A 19,213-nucleotide genomic window follows, 5' to 3' on the forward strand; every position below is an offset into this window, starting at 1 on the left:
ACATATCTAACTCAACGGTAATCATTGCCAAAGGATTCAGTTATATAGATCTTGAGACCCTATTCGGCTACTAAAAAAAAAGAACACAAGAGGAGGAACGTCGTAAATGCATTTGACGCCCACGGGAGAGAGTCACAGAATATGAACTATTTAGACCTCTGTGCCTTCACAGAATTTAGCCATTACTAATTTGTAAAACGGGGTGATTGTTCCACAATCTTTCTACTTTTCATTTATCATATTGTCCATGAATCAATCGAGTAAGCATTTGATGGTATTAGTATTATGACGAAATTTCATTCACATCTGATTCAATGAGTTACAGTCTAGTCTGACCATATTTTTCAAGCTGTTTAAAATCAACATTTCAATTATATTTCCACTTTAGTCTTTGATATTTGAAATATGAATTTCCCAATACTAGAAATTTCTTCATCCATTTACTTGTTTTCTCATATTTGGACGAAAATTAGTGATTTCAATGAAATTCCTCCTTGGCCAAGATTCAATTGATCCGTAAAGTTTTCTTTTTGTCGACCATAATCAGATTAATTTTGCTGCAAATAGTTTAATTTCTATTTTCTTTATTTTCATCTGAACTTTCATTGAAGTTTTTGATCAAAACGCCAACATTTCCGGAACCATGTGACTGGATTCCAAGATTTGTACCAGGGACTCCAATGGAGAACGAAGTGGTTCTTGTTGAAGAAGGCAATTTGATAAACGTGGACATGTTTGCTGATAATGGAAACGATACGAGCGTAAAGTAAGAATTAGTTTATCTGCTGAGTAGTATAAAATTTGATTTATCCGATCTGAAATGTAAAATTTGGTTAATCAGTGCAGTCACCAAAAATATGAATGGGTTATGTTAATCTTCACATGTCATAAAGCACTATCACATATTAGCATTTTTTTAAAAAGCCAGTCATGGGGCTGTTGTTTTTACAACAGAATACACATATTTTTGTTTATTTTAAAGATAGCTGATGAGAAATCCATCGACTAAAGAGTTTTACAGACCAGAGTAAAAAAAAACCACTAGAATTCTAACCCTCGATTTTTCGACTCCTTACAACTCCATAGGTTCATCAAAGCTCATGCTATAAATTTTGTTTTGAGGTTAAGGTCCAATATAAGTTATATCTTGATCAGATTTTAAAAGATATTGAAGTAAGCATATAATCATAAAGCAGTAGTTATGAGAAGTATGGTCAATAGAGCTAGATTGATCCGAGTATCTGTAGCATTATACAGACAGCAACAATGGGGATTTGGGGGGGGGGGGGGTTGGACAGGATACTACTCTATTGCAAAATATTTTCCGCCAGATATACCATGCCCAGGTACTCAAACAGTGCTGAATGGACACGCACGTTGGAAAGAAAATACCCGACTGATCGCTGAGTTGATAGATACCAGTCTCTTTGTTTTGAGTTGCGTGATCTACCAATTGGCATATTTCAAAATACCATTAAAATATTTTGTGACTTTCCTCTTTCAAACAGAGCTAACAAAATCACTGTGGCAGGACCGCTAGGTTTGATACAGTCCAATGTGATTCCAGACCCGTCACGGCCAAATACTTTCCAAACCACACTAACCTGGCAAACTAAAGCCTCTGATATAGGAGATCATATTGTGTGTGGAAACGTGGAAAATGAGAAACGGTAAGTTGATGTTAGAAATAAGACAGTCATACTCGCACCGGCCAATCCCCCGTCTCTTAATATCAAGCAATGTTGGGAATGGCTATTGACCGGATAGGTGAAATTAATTACATAATCCTGATCCCGGAGGTTTACACTTGGGTAAGTCTCTTCACACGCATAGCCACATTCGACTCAGATGTGATTATAATTTGTCAATAGATAATAACGTATAGTGTGATAGACCAAGAACAAAATAAGCGCCTGACGGACGACATAATTTTGACTACATATCATCAACGAGGTTATCGCATGAAGCATTGAAGTGCATATTGAGCATGGTGTAGCAGTTCAGTGTGTCACCCAGTAAATGATATACATCAATGCTATTTATATTATTATAGTTGACTTGGATAAATTTCCAACATATCTGACCTAATTAAGTCGTGTAAACGCACATTTATCATTCTTAATGGACACTGGCCATTTATTGTCATGACAAGAACGTCGTCTGGATGTGTCTGTGGTCCACAATAGGGAAGGAAAGTGTGATGTCAAAAACGGGTTCCTATTTCTGGGGGACTGGATACATACCTTGTATAATTCATCTTGTCAGAGTGATGGTATCTTATTTTCTAGTCTAAATATATGCTGGTCGTCAATAAAGATAATCCATCTTCTCTCTGTGGGGTCTCGTAATCTTAAGAATTTGCCAATACATCCTGCGACTGTTATATTGATGCCACCTTTATGTAACCTATTCATTATTAGCACTCTTAAATTCTGTTTCCCTGCATATTCCGAAAGATTTGGGAACCAAAAGAATAGAGGGTTAGATATCACGACGTTTCTTTCCCATTGGGATGTGATATCTTAATGCTAAAAGGGAGGGGTGTAATTAATTTATTTATTGATCCATTCATGTATTAATTTGGAAAATATATTCTGCAATTTGTGTAGGCATTGACACCTTTCTATAATTTCTCAAATGGTCGCAGATCAACTGACCCAAAGAAGGGCCTCAGTAGTCCGCTTTGGAAGGGACGTGATCACACATGCTTTAGAAATATGGCGAACGAAAATGATAACTGTAACAAAATGCTCCAACGAGATTATATCAAGATCATTGTTATGGATATATATTTTAAGATATTCTTTCCGGTATAATGATTTCACAACTTTTCAGGCAGACAACTGAGTAGAAAATTATGACGCGGTAAATGATTTAATGGCCTGATGATTTTTTTCTTCAATATTTCAGAAAGAGCGGTGTTCCCAGATGCTTCACAATTCGAGTTGGTATGTCAAAAATAACATATTTCTTCATGAAATTATTAATTATATTTTTTAAAGGTATCCCATACTATACGGAATGACCTAACAACTGACAATACTGCCTACTAGCCTAATATATTATTTACTAAGAATGACATTACTTTTCTGTATGTATGTATGTATGTATGTATGTATGTATGTATGTATGTATGTATGCATGTATGTATGTATGTATGTATGTATGTATGTATGTATGTATGTATGTATGTATGTATGTATGTATGTATGTATGTATGTATGTACGTATGTATGTATGTACGTATGTACGTATGTACGTATTTACTTATGTACTTATGTATGTATGTATGTATGTATGTATGTATGTATGTATGTATGTATGTATGTATGTATGTGTGAATGTATGAATATATGCATGTATGGATGGATGGATGGATGCGGGGGGAGGGGGGGGGAACTAGAACTTAGTAAGTATAAGAGCAAATTGTCTTAGTAAAGTTCTATAGTCATTGACTAAGTCCGCCCCACTACATAAGCATAGGCTCTCTAGGTAATTGGTTTGCTTCCTGCTCTTGGCGAGCAAAGTTTAGTGCGTGAAAAAGGTTTTTTATTCACACTTATCACTGTACTCATTTATAAAATGAAACCGGGCATTGAGTCTGTAGAATAAATTGTAATTATACCTTAAAGAAAACATGAACTTGATGTCGCCAAACTGTTGGTTGTCGATTTAGGAACGCCATGAATGTGGTCACTAATTTCTTTCTACCTAAATTTAATTTATGGAGGTTATCGATACCTTTGTGCGTTGGCAACGATTGCTTTAAAAAAAAAGAATGAGTGATCATAAGACCGAAACGCATACTATCTATATGTTAACTGGAAGCCTTGGCTTATGACGCCATGTAGAGAGCTTTGAACATATTTCATATGTAGGCTAATGTACTATGTAAAACTCACGTTTGTGTTTTGAGTTGTGAGCTTAGGTTCGATATATTCATAGTTGCCCATTATGATTTCCTTTTTGGGGTTCTAACAAATCTGCTGGTTGGTTAGTTTTTTTTACACGTTTGCTTCTTTGGGTTTTTGTTTAGTTCCCCAAGGCAGGCTGATTAATTGCTCATTCCATTTTTCAGTACCAAAGCCATGCAAGTCAGGTCCTTGTCAAAATGGTGGCACTTGCAACAACCACATGGGAAACTACACATGCGCGTGCCTGCTGGGGTACACAGGAAAAAACTGTCAGAATGGTAAATGGTTTTAATTTTGTCAAGCTGTTGATAGTTTGAAATAAAATAAGCTGGACACTTACCAATTTTTAAAAATTCATTTTTTGTTTGCTTTGATTTGGTTTTTTTGGAAATGTGATAAGAAAAATGTTTATATCTATTTCACTAATTACCACTCCATTTTTGTATCTGATTAAATTAGTAGAGAAAAATGATATGAGAGGGAATTATCATAAAATCGATGTTTGGAAACAGCTTTTACGTTGGCAGTCTAATTGCATTAGCATTAGCTTGAGGGCATTTATCCCATGACAAATCAAATGCTCTATCTGTAATATTTATAGAAAATATAATCTTGTATCCCCCTTTTCCACACTTTTATTTTTCACAGGCGATTATTATCCTTAATATCGGTGTAATAATATCACATATATTTATATTGGCTATATCTTTGTTCTGAACCTCATAACTCCACTGCACCAAATTGTTCCTTTTGTCTTGCTTTGCACGATCTTGTACTCGTGTGTATTTGTGTGTGTGTGTGTGTGTGTGTATATATATATGTGTGTATATATATAATAATATATATATTATATATATATATATATATATATATATATATATTATATATATATATATATACTAGCATGACACAATATATGGTTGGCATGATAATGGCATGAACTATTATTCTTCTATGTTTTCATTTTTCAACACAACATCATTACATTTCATCAACAAATGTCCAAAACCTTCCGCTTGTTACTGCGGTCACCATGTTTCAATAGACATAGACGACTGCAATCCAGACCCATGCCAGAATGGAGCCACATGTGTGGATGGAGTCAATAGTTATACCTGTAATTGTCCGCCTGGCTATACTGGAGTCAACTGTCAGATAAGTATGTCAAGCTGGCAATATATCTAAAACTCTAGCATTTGAATAGGGGTGCACATAATTAGACATGTCTATTAAGCTTTGTATTGATATGTATTCTATCTTCAAAGATAAACATCTGAAAAGTGTGTGTGAAATAGTGCCAGACAAAGCAAGAAAATAATACAAGAAAAAAGAACCCCAAGAATATCAGCCTGCCTCGACTGAGGATCGAACCTTAGATCTCCTATCAGTCCTACTCCCTAATTTGTCACCTAAGTAGATTCTATCTTCAAGATGACAAAGGAAATATTCACACATAATAGTATTCTGTTTTGAGTATTATGTCTTATTATCCGATTTTGATCAACATACAGTTCAGTTAAATCCAAGAGAAATTTGCCTACAGATATGACATTATAAGTACATTATAAATGATGATGAATCAATACATGGCAAAATGAACTTACTAGAAGAGAACTTTCAACTTCCTTAATTTCCCTCCCTTCTGTGTGTTCAGACATAGACGATTGTATGCCAGACCCATGTCTGAACGGAGCCACATGTGTGGATGGAGTCAATAGTTATACCTGTAACTGTTTGCCTGGCTATACTGGAGTCAACTGTCAAATTGGTAAGACATGGTTTTGATAATTGGAGTTTGAAAAGGCAAAATAAGTTATGATTTGGTATTAACTTTTGTTTGTCTACGTTCATTACTGCTGTCGATTTTATGTACGTCGCAGTAGAGGGCCTTTTTCTTTCCTTCTAAGTTTCTTGCTTTTATATTTTGAATCTTGATCCATGAATACTTTTATTAAAGTAATATGCATCGATTTCTACAAGCGTTTTGCGATGTAGACCTGTTTGCTTATGATACCGCTATGATAATAAGATTTGTCTATAATTTGGCATTTTTCTGTTTGTATAAATATATATTTTTTTTAATTGTTGATCTAAATATTGCTTTTTAAATATACCATGTTTCTTGTGTTTATATATATATATATATATATATATATATATATATATATATATATATATATATATATATATATATTATATCGTAATTATGTCACGCATCAATCTGATTTTATGTTAAGATGGATATCTAAATTGTCAGAAGTAATAAATCTAAGTAATTTGAAGTTAAAGAAACAATAACTACTTCTTTTGATCAAAGACATTTGTTATAACCTATATTTTATCAATCTAGCAGAAAATAAAATCAGTTTTTATCTTCAACTACATCCCGGTAAAATAGCGTTTTGAGACGATTTGTTAAAAAATATTGGTGATCGGATTAAAATGGTCTCTAGCAAAGATGATTGAGTATCTGCTTTCCAGTCTTTCTGGAAGTAGCTCAAGAAAAGCTATGGTTAACCACGAATTTAACTCGATAATGTCCACTGAGTGCAGGTTGTAAAGATCCTCTTCACTGGACTCCACTTAATCTTTCCCCAGCCGCATCCTTTCAGGCCACTTTTGACTTTTGATCTATAAACATATAAAATGTCATGTTCCAGAATTTGCCTTGACTATTCTTAAAAGAATTAGACATCTTTAAGCACACAACTTTATAGACCAAGTTTTACATAACCACATAATCAAGAGTATTTATCTCTTTTTAATGTCTTTGATATGAAACATATAATATGATCAATTAATAACATCATCAATGTATCATTAAACAAATGAGTAGAGAAATATTACTGGTCATTTTGAAATCTTAGATAATACAACTCTCGGTCAATCAAAGTTTTAAAATTATCCAGAGAATATGCATTCTTTGTTTGGAATGTAATATTATTCCACAAGTGAATGGTACTAAATAGTAAATATTTTGGTTTAATAGTTTTTCTACAGTTTGTACTACTCTGACATTAACATTTTGATAGTATTGCCTTCGACAAAATAAGTTTCCTGTTAACTGCTCAAGTATTTGTGCAATCTTACGTCTTTTTTATGAGTCGTACAAAAAAAAATTTCCTCATACTTTTATTATAATTGATATATATGTCTGCATAATGTATGATAGTCGTGATTTAAATAGCTATATGTCATCAAAGCTTGATCGAATTTTCCCCGATATATATTTGTTTGTCTGGTTATATTTCTATCTCTTCTAAGTGAAGTAAAAAATATTTACTCAGATATTTAAATAATTATCATGTATAACGTCTAATTCTCCCTTTCATATGCGGTAGATCTCTTAAAAACATACACGCATAAAAGAAAATACCTTGCTAGCCACGGTCATTTAGGCCTACCATCTTGTAAATTTCTGCAGACATAGACGATTGTAATCCAGACCCGTGGCAGAATGGAGCCACATGTGTGGATGGAGTCAATAGTTATACCTGTAACTGTCTGCCTGGCTATACTGGAGTCAACTGTCAAATTGGTAAATCAAAATAACTCAATACTGTTACCCGCTGCGTCAATATGATATTATGTTGAAACAAACTGAATGAAAAAAACGTTAACATGAAAATGATAAGAGTTAGGGAATTTAGGCTCTTTGAAATCTCATAAATAAAACATTTTTCGTCCCGACATGATGCCATTTTTGGGACTGTGAGTCAAGTTCATTTTAGATATTTCATGAATGCAGATTTGTAGTGGATTGTCATCAAACAATTTATACTGATGAATGAATTTAGTTTTACACGAAATGTAGTTTGTTGGATTACTAACATAGAGATCCTTTTAAGCTCCGTGTAAACTAGAAATCATGAAATATCATCGCATCAATCTATATATAGTTTTAAATGAAAAAATCTGGATGCTTTCCTAAATAACTTTTTATATTGATTTATCAATATGAGCGAGAATTGGATGTCATAAAATCATTATTGCTTTAAACAGATAAATAATAATCCTCACTATAGATATATATTATGTAGAAATTGGACTAAGAGTTCAATACAAGAAGCCAAAATCAAATTTGAAAGAGAAATCGCCAAAGAATGCCAAATAAATGTCAAAATGTTTTGGAATTGTGTGAATCGGAAACTGAAATTAAGATCTGGATTAAATGTATTAAATAAGAATAGTGTTTTTATGGATGAGAGAGTGGGAAATGTTCGGGAATTTGTGGACAGAATGAATAATAATTTTTTGACAGATATCATGCATAACTGAATAAAAGTGTTTTTGGTTTGTTTGTTTTTTAAACCAAATGGCCTAGATACCACTAATAGCATGGGTCCAGATAGAATACATCATTTTTTATTGAAAATGTTTCCCTATTATGATCATTTTCAACAAATCAATTTCTTCTGGAGAGCTATCAGGTGAGTGGAAAGTAGCAAATGTTACAGTAATTTTTTTTTAAAAAGTTGATCGCTGCAACCCAGATAACTATAGACCAACTAGCTTGGCATGAATACTTTGTTAAATTTTTGAGTCGATGATTAAGAAACGCATTATGTCTTTCCTTGAATCAAATGACTTAATGAGTTATTCACAACATGGCTTTAGAAATGGAAGATGGTATAACACAATTACTGGAAGTAATAGTTGATCTAACAAATTTAATTGATACTCAATATATGTTGAGATAATATATATATTTAAAAAGCTTTTTGATACTGTTCCAAGGTTGTTTCGTAAGGTATGGGATTACGGTTTAAGGGAATATATATATATATATATATATATATATATATATATATATATATATATATATATGTGTGTGTGTGTGTGTGTGTGAGTGTGTATCATTGGATTGTATCTTTTCTTACAAATCGTATTCAAAGAGTGATTGTTGGAAATGAACAATCGGAATATAGAAATGTTTGAAGTGGTGTGCCACAAGGTAGTGCTTTGGGACCACTCTTATTTATATCATAAATTAATGACCTACCAAATGTTGTTGAATCTGAATGCAAAATATTTCCTGATGACACAAAAATGTATGCCCCCATTGAGAAACGTGATATTTTACAAAATGACCTGTATTCGATATTCCATAGGGGAAATGATTGGCAAATGGATTTAAATGTTTCCAAATGTAAGATTTTGCATATGGGTATATAAATACATCTCATGTTTATTAAGTTGATGAAGAAAGATTCCCAAATTTAACGACCGTTGATTCCGAAAGATATTTAGGAATTATTTTTGACCAATAACTTTATTCGATCAACATATCTCAACGTGTATAAATAAAGCTAACAGAATGATAGCTATAATATTTAGTTTTGTGTATACAGACACAAACACATTTATTACATTATGCAAAATCAATAAACGTACTGTTTTAGAATATGGTAATAGTATTTGGAGCCCACTTTATAAACGCCAAATCATTACTTTAGAAAAGGTTCAAAGAAGAGCCACTAGATTGCTAACAGAATTATCAAATTATTTATCCTATGCTGACTGCTTAAGGACATTACAACTCCCGTCTCTTAAGTATTTGCGCTTACGAGGAGATCTTATACATTTATACTAGATTGTTCATAATAAGTATTATTTCAATGCTGGAGACATTTTTAGATTTTCTCATGTTTCATTCACTAGAAGAGACAAATACAAAATATACATAGAGGGTTCTTCTTCAAATAGTAGAAAAAGTCCTTTATGTTTAGAACCGCCAACTTCTGGAACAAACTAAAAATTGATAAAAAATTCTCTGAAATAGTCAATTTTTTTAAAAATGGCATTGACAAAGAATTGTCCCATTCGATGTTTGAATATGATGATTGACATATTATAATTAATTATTTTTGTAACGTGTGATATTGTTGGCGTCGATGTCTGTATACTTTGAAATTATTTTGTTTTTAGTATTGTCTTTTTTTTAACTTATTTTCTTTTCCTTTTATTCTGTTCTTTTTTTCTTTATGATTTTTTTCGTATCAAACTGTACCAATTGGCGTTTGATTATAATGAATAACTTACATATTTTATGTTCTCAGTTTTTTTTTTATAATTATCATTTTATTGTGTTTACTTTTGTTAATGCCATTGCTAAAATATAAAACATCGATTATATGAAGTTTAATATGCCTCGCTCTTTTTTTAGATCCGTTGGCATGACTGCTGGCAAATCAAAGTAACAGAATATTTACATATTAAGATAATAATTTTTGGGAAAAAACGATGTTCATGGCTAAAATTTGGAATTGATTTGCGATACTCACATGCTAACAGGTCGTGAGCATTTAAAGGGCCTAGCCTGTTTTAGCCCATTAAATTATTATCATATCATATCACATCATATCATATCCTTCTATTTGCATAACCTTTTTTCATACTTAATATACCTATAATGGCTATAATTTTGCACTGCACTACTTAATTATACAGCACCTGTTTTTCTTTTCTGTATGTTTGATTTGAAGAAAACTCGTACTCTTATTCATATCATATTGGCATGACATAATATCCGCATGGCATAAAAATGGCATGACATAATAATTTCCCCAAAATGTCCGTTATTTTGAAAACAATTTTATCATTATGTCAATGCTGTGTGATTCCATGGTCACCATGTTTCAATAGACATAGACGACTGTAACCCAGACCCATGCCAAAATGGGGCCACATGTGTAGATGGAGTCAATACTTATACCTGCAACTGTCTGCCTGGCTATACTGGAGTCAACTGTCAGATAAGTATGTCAAGCTGGCGATATATCTTAAATTCTAGTATTTGAATTATGGTACATATTAGGCATGCGTTGGTAACGTTTTAATTGTGTTTTGGTTTCTTCGAGATAGAAAGACAAAATCGGATCTGGATATTTTTCAGGCAGAAAATTATTGAGCTTCGAAATCTATTCCGGTTTTGGTAAAAAAAAATTGTATTGGGATTAATTTCAACCCAAGAACGGTTTTGATATGCAATTATGACAAGCAAATCCATTGCAAGATCTAGTCAATATGATATACACACACACACACACACACACACATATTATATATATATATATATATATATATATATATATATATATATATATATATATATATTATATATTATATATATATATATATATATATATATATATATATATATATATATATATATATATATATATTCCTTTCTAACTTCATTCATTTTCCTCTCACCCATCACACCATTTATGTATAGATATAGACGACTGTAACCCAGACCCTTGCCAGAATGGAGCCACATGTGTGGATGGAGTCAATAGTTATACCTGTAACTGTTTGTCTGGCTATACTGGAGTAAACTGTCAAATTGGTACTTCCTTTGTCTTATAGAAATCAACATATTGTGACAGTATCTATTCAAAATAGTTTTTATGCAACCATTGATTGTGTCAATCATTTAATCAAAATTCATTGACCGCATTTGAATATCTAATCTCAAGCCAGTTATATTTCATCACCAATATCATCACAGTTATCGTAATTATCTCACAGATATAGATGATTGCAATCCAGACCCATGCCAGAATGGAGCCACATGTGTGGATGGAGTCAATAGTTATACTTGTAACTGTTTGCCTGGCTATACTGGAGTCAACTGTCAAATTGGTATGACATGATTTTGATGCTGAACGTTTGAAAAGCCAAAATGGGATAAAATTGGATTTTACTTTTTTACATCTACGATATTTATTAGTTGCCATTTCCTGTACCAAGAAAACGACGTGTCACAATATTTTGGTTGAGCGCATGTCTTTAAAGTGTCTTTCTTCTTCTCTCGTTTATCTTGATTTTAGAATAATTGTGTTTAAATACAATACACGAATTGCTAAAACCGTTGCTTTGTGTCAAAATATCTACTGTAAAAAATTAAATTGCAGTGCTCAGAAATGTTTAGTATAAATGTGAAAGGCTGTATATCATACAAAGTAAGACAAAGAATAAAAATAATTCCTGATCTTTAAAAAACGAAATGAGCTCTCCTCGAGGAAGCTGAATAGTTTGGGCTGGGTTTTTATTATATATTTTTTTCAGGCTTGGATGGTGCTTTACCATACATATGTTTTCTTTATTTTTAATTGGCAAAATTTTTAAAAAGTGTTGTTCTTGTACTTCTTGACCTCTGTGCAGACTTCGATAACATTTATCAACATGTCCTTTTCGCTAGATTATAAAGTGTATAATATGGCATCAATGTGGTCGTTTTAAATTAGTTTCATTCTTATTTGAGTGCTAGCGGGCAGTTTATTAGCATAAACCACAAACACTTCTTTGATACTGTTCGTTTGTCTTTGTTTTTTGGTGGATTTTTTTGGGAGTTTTTTTCTTAAGTTTTTTTTTTTTGGTGTTCTATAAGAATCAGTCACAAAAAAATGATATAATGTCTTGCATTTGTAAACGATTTAACTTTTACTTTGCCTCTAACTACCACAGACATAGATGACTGTAACCCAGACCCATGTCAAAACGGAGCCACATGTGTGGATGGAGTCAATAGTTATACCTGTAACTGTCTGCCTGGTTATACTGGAGTCAACTGTCAAATTGGTAAGGCATAACATAAACAGAATAGTGTCAATTTTATAAGACTTATTTTGAGTCGCTTCAAATTGCTGATAGTGGCAAACGATGGTTTTGTTGTGTCATTGAATTATGGGCATTTTCATTGTATAAGCTAAAACAGTGTGAGACAAAGGATCCAGGACAGTACACAAAAAGAATCATCCATAAAAATCTGCTTTTCTCAATTGGGAACAGGGTGTCATTTTGATGATAAAGCAGCATGTCATACACACCTAATCGGGGTTTTTTTAATATCCAACTTCACTGTCTATTTCCCATTTTTATATTGCACGGGAGGGTTATCTGTAAAACATATTGTATAGCTACACTTTTGGTTTTAAATACTATACTTTATTTTCATACAATGCTTCCAACCACTACAGATATAGACGATTGTAGCCCTGATCCCTGCCATAATGGAGCCACATGTGTGGATGGCGTCAATAGTTATACCTGTACCTGTCTGCCTGGCTATACTGGAGTCAACTGTCAAATTGGTACTTTCCTTGTCTTATAGAAATCAACATATTCTGACACTATCTATTCAAAATAATTTTTATGCAACCATTGATTGTGTCAATCATTTAATAAATTAAATACATCAGAATTCATTGACCGCATTTGAATATCTAATCTCAAGCCAGTTATATGTAATCACCAATATTATCACAGTTATCGTAAATATCTCACAGATATAGATGATTGCAATCCAGACCCATGCCAGAATGGAGCCACATGTGTGGATGGAGTCAATAGTTATACCTGTAATTGTCTGTCTGGCTATACTGGAGTCAACTGTCAAATTGGTATGACATGATTTTGATGATGAACGTTTGAAAAGCCAAAATGAGATATAATTTGATTTTACTTTTTCACATCTACGATATTTACTGGTTTTTATTTCTTGTACCAAGAAAATGACCTGTCACAATATTTTGATTGAGCGACTCTCTTTAAATTTTCTTTCTTCTTCTCTCGTTTATTTTGATTTTAGAATACCTCTGTTTAAATACAATACACAAATTGCAAAAACCTTTGCTTTGTATCAAAATATCTAAAGTAAAAAATAAAATTACAGTGCTCACGGGAGTTTATTATAAATATTATAAATAGTTATGTTATGCTGTATATCATGAAAAGCAAGACAAAGAAGAAAAATAATTCCTGATTTAACAAAAAAAAAATGAAATGAGCTCTCCTCAAGGAAGCTGAATAGTTTGGGCTGGGTTTCATTATATATTTTTTCTTTCAGGCTCATATGGTGCTTTATCATACACACCTTTTCTTTATTTTTAATTGGCTAAAAGTTTAAAAAGTATTGTTCTTGTACTTCTTGTCGTGCGGCTATGTGATCTAGTGGTATGACACCCGCTTTCGGATCGGAAGGTCCTTGGTTCGAGCCTCGCGCTCGGCGCAAAGTTGAGTCCTTGGAAAAGGCTCTTTAGTCACATTCTCTCACGTATTCAGGTGTAAATGAGTACCTGACCGTTAACAGCGTTGTGTAATATAGCCTAGCAGGCCTCATGTCCCGTCCTACATGTTAAATGTTGCTGTTGACCAGGGGCCCCTTGTAAAGCGATTTGAGCACATTTAGTGGATATTGCGCAATATAGAGCTCAATTTTTAAAAGTTCTTTTTTACCTCAGTGCAGCCATCGATACTATTAATCAACATGTTCTTTTCGCTATATTAAAAAGTGCATATGGCATTAATGTGGTCGTTTTAAATTAGTTTCATTCTTATTTGAGTGCTAGCGGGCAGTTTGTTAGCATAAACCACAAACACTTCTTTGATACTGTTCGTTTGTTTTTGGTGTTCCACAAGAATCAGTCACAAAACGTATACAGTGCCTTGCGTTTGTAAACGATTCAGCTTTTACTTCGCCTTTAACTACCACAGACATAGATGACTGCAACCCAGACCCATGTCAGAATGGAGCCACATGTGTGGATGGAGTCAATAGTTATACCTGTAACTGTCTGCCTGGGTATACTGGAGTCAACTGTCAAATTGGTAAGGCATACTATAAACAGAATAGTGCCAATTTTTTTGATAGTTATTTTGACCGCTTCAAATTGCTGATAGTGGCAAACGATGATTTTGTTGTGCATTGAACTATGTACATGTTCATTGTATAAGTTAAAACTGTGAGACAAAGGATCCAGGACAGTACACAAAAAGAATCATCCATAAAAATCTGTAATTCTCAATTGGGAACAGAGTGTCATTTTGTTTATAAAGCAGCATGTCATACACGCCTAATCTGTTTTTTTAAATATCCAATTTCACTGTCTATTTCCCATTTTTTTAAAATTATTGTTCCGGGGAGATATCTGTAAAACATATTGTATAGCTACACTTTTGGTTTTAAATACTATACTTTATTTTCATACAATGCTTCCAACCACTACAGATATAGACGATTGTAGCCCTGATCCCTGCCAGAATGGAGCCACATGTGTGGATGGAGTCAATAGTTATACCTGTAACTGTCTGCCTGGCTACAGTGGACTTACCTGTGGAACAGGCAATGAAACAGCAAATATAATTTAGATATATCATAATTTTTTCAAGTTAATTTCTGAGCTTCATTGACAGTAAGCTGTTCAATAATTAAAAGTTATTCTCATAAATGAAATGATTTTGTTTTTAAATGCTCGCTATTTTTGTAGTTACTAATTATGCCAAAAGAACCTTGCAATATTTACTCTGCTATAAGTGAAATAATGTAAAAGCTCAGTTCTTCCTTTAAGAGTCTGGTTATACATCATCAGTTTTATAATATGGAGACTCATCAGACGTGCATTTTTCTTTGATTCAGAATATGTTATATTATTTTTTGACACTTTTACAATCTGGTGTTAGAATGGTCACACAAATGGAATTCTATAAGGGATTGTATGACACATTCTAAATGTTAATTAAGATATCTTGGTTTAAACAACTGTTGTTGCTTTAACTTGAATTTGTTTCTATACCAGAGAGAGAGAGAGAGAGAGAGAGAGAGAGAGAGAGAGAGAGAGAGAGAGAGAGATGGGGTGGGAGGGAGGGAGGGAGAGAGAATAAAACTGATAAAACCTATATCTTATCTTCGACTAGATAAGGACGACTGTAATCCAAACCCATGTCAGAATGGAGCCACATGTGTGGATGGAATCAATAGTTATGCCTGTAATTGTCTGCCTGGCTATACCGGAATTAACTGCCAAGTTGGTAAAGTAAAATTATATACCTCTGAGTTAAAACTCGTATTTGAATTGGTAAGAAATTGTTGACTACTTTCTACTATAACAAAATAAGCTGCTTATATGATTTACGAAGAAAAAAAATTCTATGTATACCCTTTTTGTTTTCAAAACTCATTATCTTTTTTCAATCAAAAATGGGACCTTGACGTTAATGAAAAATATTACATCTTTCTCTCCAAAAGGCATGAACGAACTAATTTGCAAACTCTTTATTTGATGTACTTGTTACAGACGTAAAACTCAAAGATGTTATTAGACTCAGAAGGTAATGTTCTTTTATGTTAACGGTAAGAATATTGTGCTGTGCTTTTCATTTTTTCAAACTGTTGTAAACCTCATTATTGGTGAAGGAATCTTCATTACATATTTGGTAAGATTAATCGTTTAGCACTCTGTTGAATTGTTGCTGAGTGAGAAAAAAATTTGTCACTGTACCATGGGTATTATCAATGATCAGCTTCCTGTAGTGTGCATTTATTATTTTCAGGCCTTTGAGTGAATACTTACGCTGACAGCGGAATAAAAAACGAAATATTATAAATAACATGCTTTAAGGTTAAGCATGATAATTGTGTGTATCATAATTGGGGGGGGGGGAGAGAAGGCGGGATTGTTTGGGCAAATTACCTACTTTTTATTACTTTTTTAATTCAATAACAGCATTGGTTGAACATATAATAAAGCTTTTTATATACAGTTACATATTATAGAAAACACTAATTTTCCAGATAATTAAATTGAATGTACCAACAAAATTAATCCTGTTTTGTAGACATGGCAGTTATCAGCTATTGCACAAAATACCGTGTCTCAAAATCATTATTTGATCTTTATTGGGGGGGGGGGGTGTAAACTGTAATTTAGCTGTATATCTATTACAAAGTATTTAATTGAAAATTACTGATTTTTCAATAATTTTGCTCAGGGGTAATGTTTGATATTCATAATAAACGCTTTAGAAAACAAAGATTTTATAATATATATCCTGTAAAGTTGTTTTTTTACCTTCTACAGCTACATAACTGACAATTATAAACTGGTGGTTTATGTGTGAATCGAGTCATGTTTCATATTATATATATATATATATATATATATATATATATATATTATATATATATATATATATATATATATATATATAAATATATACATATGTATAAGTAGTTCAACCAATGTTATATAATACCTAACATATCTTATCATATCAATATGCAAAGCAAATATACTTAAAGGTAAACTTTTCAACTAATGATAATTAATTTTTTAGAATATAATTAACAGTTTGGGTTAATGTAATACACAGAATTATGATAAAAAATGCCTTGCGTATTTAAAGTCATTCAGAGAAAACTTTCTTAGATTTTGTAAAAGTGAGCATGGCATAGTGTAATAAGAGTATTTATATTACTCATACTCATATATCATATGAGACATCGTCCTATCAATGGCAATCTTGAAAGCATTTATATGAAATAGAATTTTAGATTTTGAAAAAAAAATGAAAACTTTCTACTTAATACCTTATGAACAGCTCTAAACCCCTAACCCCACCCTATACAAGTTATGTGTAGTAATCTTTGTCCAGAATTAGGACTGGTGGTATTAATATTATGGACAGTTTTATACAAGTAAATGAGGTGAACACTTTATCTTCTGGGGGGGGGTGGGGGGGGTTCAAGAATGTATATTTTAGTTCTTATTTCTTTCAATCTTTCATTTACATCTTTCAATTAATTCTGGTGATGGTATTTTTATGTCTTTGTGCATTTGCAGTGTCGGTGGATTGCCTTTTGAAAAGGGAGCTTCAGATACAGATACATAAACCAAAATTGACTTACCCATTGATTTATACAAATTAATAAATGATACGTGCATTTTAAAACACATTGATCAATACATTCTAAAATTATATGTGCTATATTCATACAATATTTGGTAGTTGAGTAGTTCATCAAACATCATTTTGGATAAGTGCATAACCCAAAGTAGGATCTTAAATGTTCATGTCATCAGCAAACATGTTACAAAGGATTCAACAGGTCATTTATTTTTTAAAAAGTAAAAACAATAATGGGCTAAGTACGCTGCCTTGTGGAATGCCATTTGTTTTAACTTTAAATCCGAAGAATCGTCATTAACGACAACTATTGTCTACAACCAAACAAAGACAAATGTATCTAGACCTAATAAATGGAATAACCATGAATGATATTGTAATTCTTTCGTGAGGTACTATACTATATCCTAGACCTATTTGAGAATCAACACATATTATGTCTATTCTACCTTTCAACAAATTCTTTCGTTTAACTCATCCATAACAAACAATTATTGAAATAGTCAATATTTGCAATATCAAAATCCATGTTGTAATTTTTTAATCACGGATAGTTGAGACTGACTTTCATTGCCGTATCTTTCTGTAAACTCAATTTTAGATACGAAAACTTTTGGTATAGATTTTTCAGAAAAGAAAAACAGCTATCCAGTTCTTTTATCTGAATAACAATCAATTATTCTATAAAATGATTTTTTTTTTTAAAATAAACTGTGCTTCTTTATATAAGATAAGTTATAACTGTATTTAATCTTCTATCATTAAGACATAGATGATTGTAATCCAGACCCATGTCAGAATGGAGCCACATGTATAGATGGAATCAATAGTTACACTTGTAACTGCCTGCTTGGCTATACTGGAGTCAACTGTCAAATCGGTAAAGTTTTTTGTTATGTAAATGTCTATTTAATAAAAATAAATATGCACCTACTCTAAATCAATTTACAATTAGGTTGATAACAATCTAACAAACTTATTTGAAACATGGTTCGAGAGGATACAATTACTTTAAGTAACCTCATTACCTAAATTACATGCCAAGCATTCTGTTTGCAATATGTTTAATAAGAATCCACTTTAAAATATAATGTAAATATCATGTTGTATCGAGCAATATGATTAAGTTATGAAATATTGAAGTGTAATAATTTTAGCAATCACATGAAATTCATTCTCGGGTTAAGGGTTTTTTGGGGTTTTTTTTTTTTTTTTGTTTTTTTTTTTTTTTGGGGGGGGGGGGGTTTGTTTCGTTTTGTTTTGTTTGCATTCTTTTTTCTTTTCTTTTCTTTTTCTATCAATTAAACGTCTTACAATATCTAAAATATAGTTTAAGCAAAATAAGTAAAAATGTTCTTTCATTCTGATTCTTATTTTTGTTTCCCATTTGTTTGTTTTTTCTATAATTTTATGTTTTGATTTCGATTTAGAATATTAATAAAAACTTCCCAAAGGTCCAAATTACATATCCTTACTAATCAGTTATTTTGGTGTATTTGCTCTGTTCTTATTTAAAACTCCCTCGGCTTCATATGCATGGAAAATCGAACAAATTTGTTCGATTTACAATGAGGGTGAATCTTCGATTAGAGCCTCCCAATAAAGTGTAG

The 19,213-nt window shown here is 32.2% G+C and overlaps 1 protein-coding gene across 1 annotated transcript in view; it reads left to right on the forward strand.

Moving 5' to 3' along the window:
• Positions 1-19,213, forward strand: part of LOC144969710 (uncharacterized) — a 54,449-nt gene that overhangs the window by 14,928 nt on the left and 20,308 nt on the right. The window contains exons 8-24 of the mRNA XM_078908897.1: positions 612-766; positions 1,509-1,670; positions 2,911-2,948; positions 4,079-4,192; positions 4,960-5,073; positions 5,569-5,682; positions 7,339-7,452; positions 10,560-10,673; positions 11,152-11,265; positions 11,448-11,561; positions 12,387-12,500; positions 12,899-13,012; positions 13,208-13,321; positions 14,415-14,528; positions 14,929-15,042; positions 15,615-15,728; positions 18,370-18,483. Of these exons, the coding sequence (XP_078765023.1) occupies positions 612-766; positions 1,509-1,670; positions 2,911-2,948; positions 4,079-4,192; positions 4,960-5,073; positions 5,569-5,682; positions 7,339-7,452; positions 10,560-10,673; positions 11,152-11,265; positions 11,448-11,561; positions 12,387-12,500; positions 12,899-13,012; positions 13,208-13,321; positions 14,415-14,528; positions 14,929-15,042; positions 15,615-15,728; positions 18,370-18,483 (1,951 nt within the window). The remainder of the gene's footprint in view (positions 1-611; positions 767-1,508; positions 1,671-2,910; positions 2,949-4,078; positions 4,193-4,959; positions 5,074-5,568; positions 5,683-7,338; positions 7,453-10,559; positions 10,674-11,151; positions 11,266-11,447; positions 11,562-12,386; positions 12,501-12,898; positions 13,013-13,207; positions 13,322-14,414; positions 14,529-14,928; positions 15,043-15,614; positions 15,729-18,369; positions 18,484-19,213) is intronic.

Source organism: Berghia stephanieae, chromosome 1 (genome assembly GCF_034508935.2).
Source record: "Berghia stephanieae isolate SIO BIC M18660-M18661 chromosome 1, UCSD_Bste_1.3, whole genome shotgun sequence".
NCBI classification, from domain to species: Eukaryota; Metazoa; Mollusca; class Gastropoda; order Nudibranchia; family Aeolidiidae; genus Berghia; species Berghia stephanieae.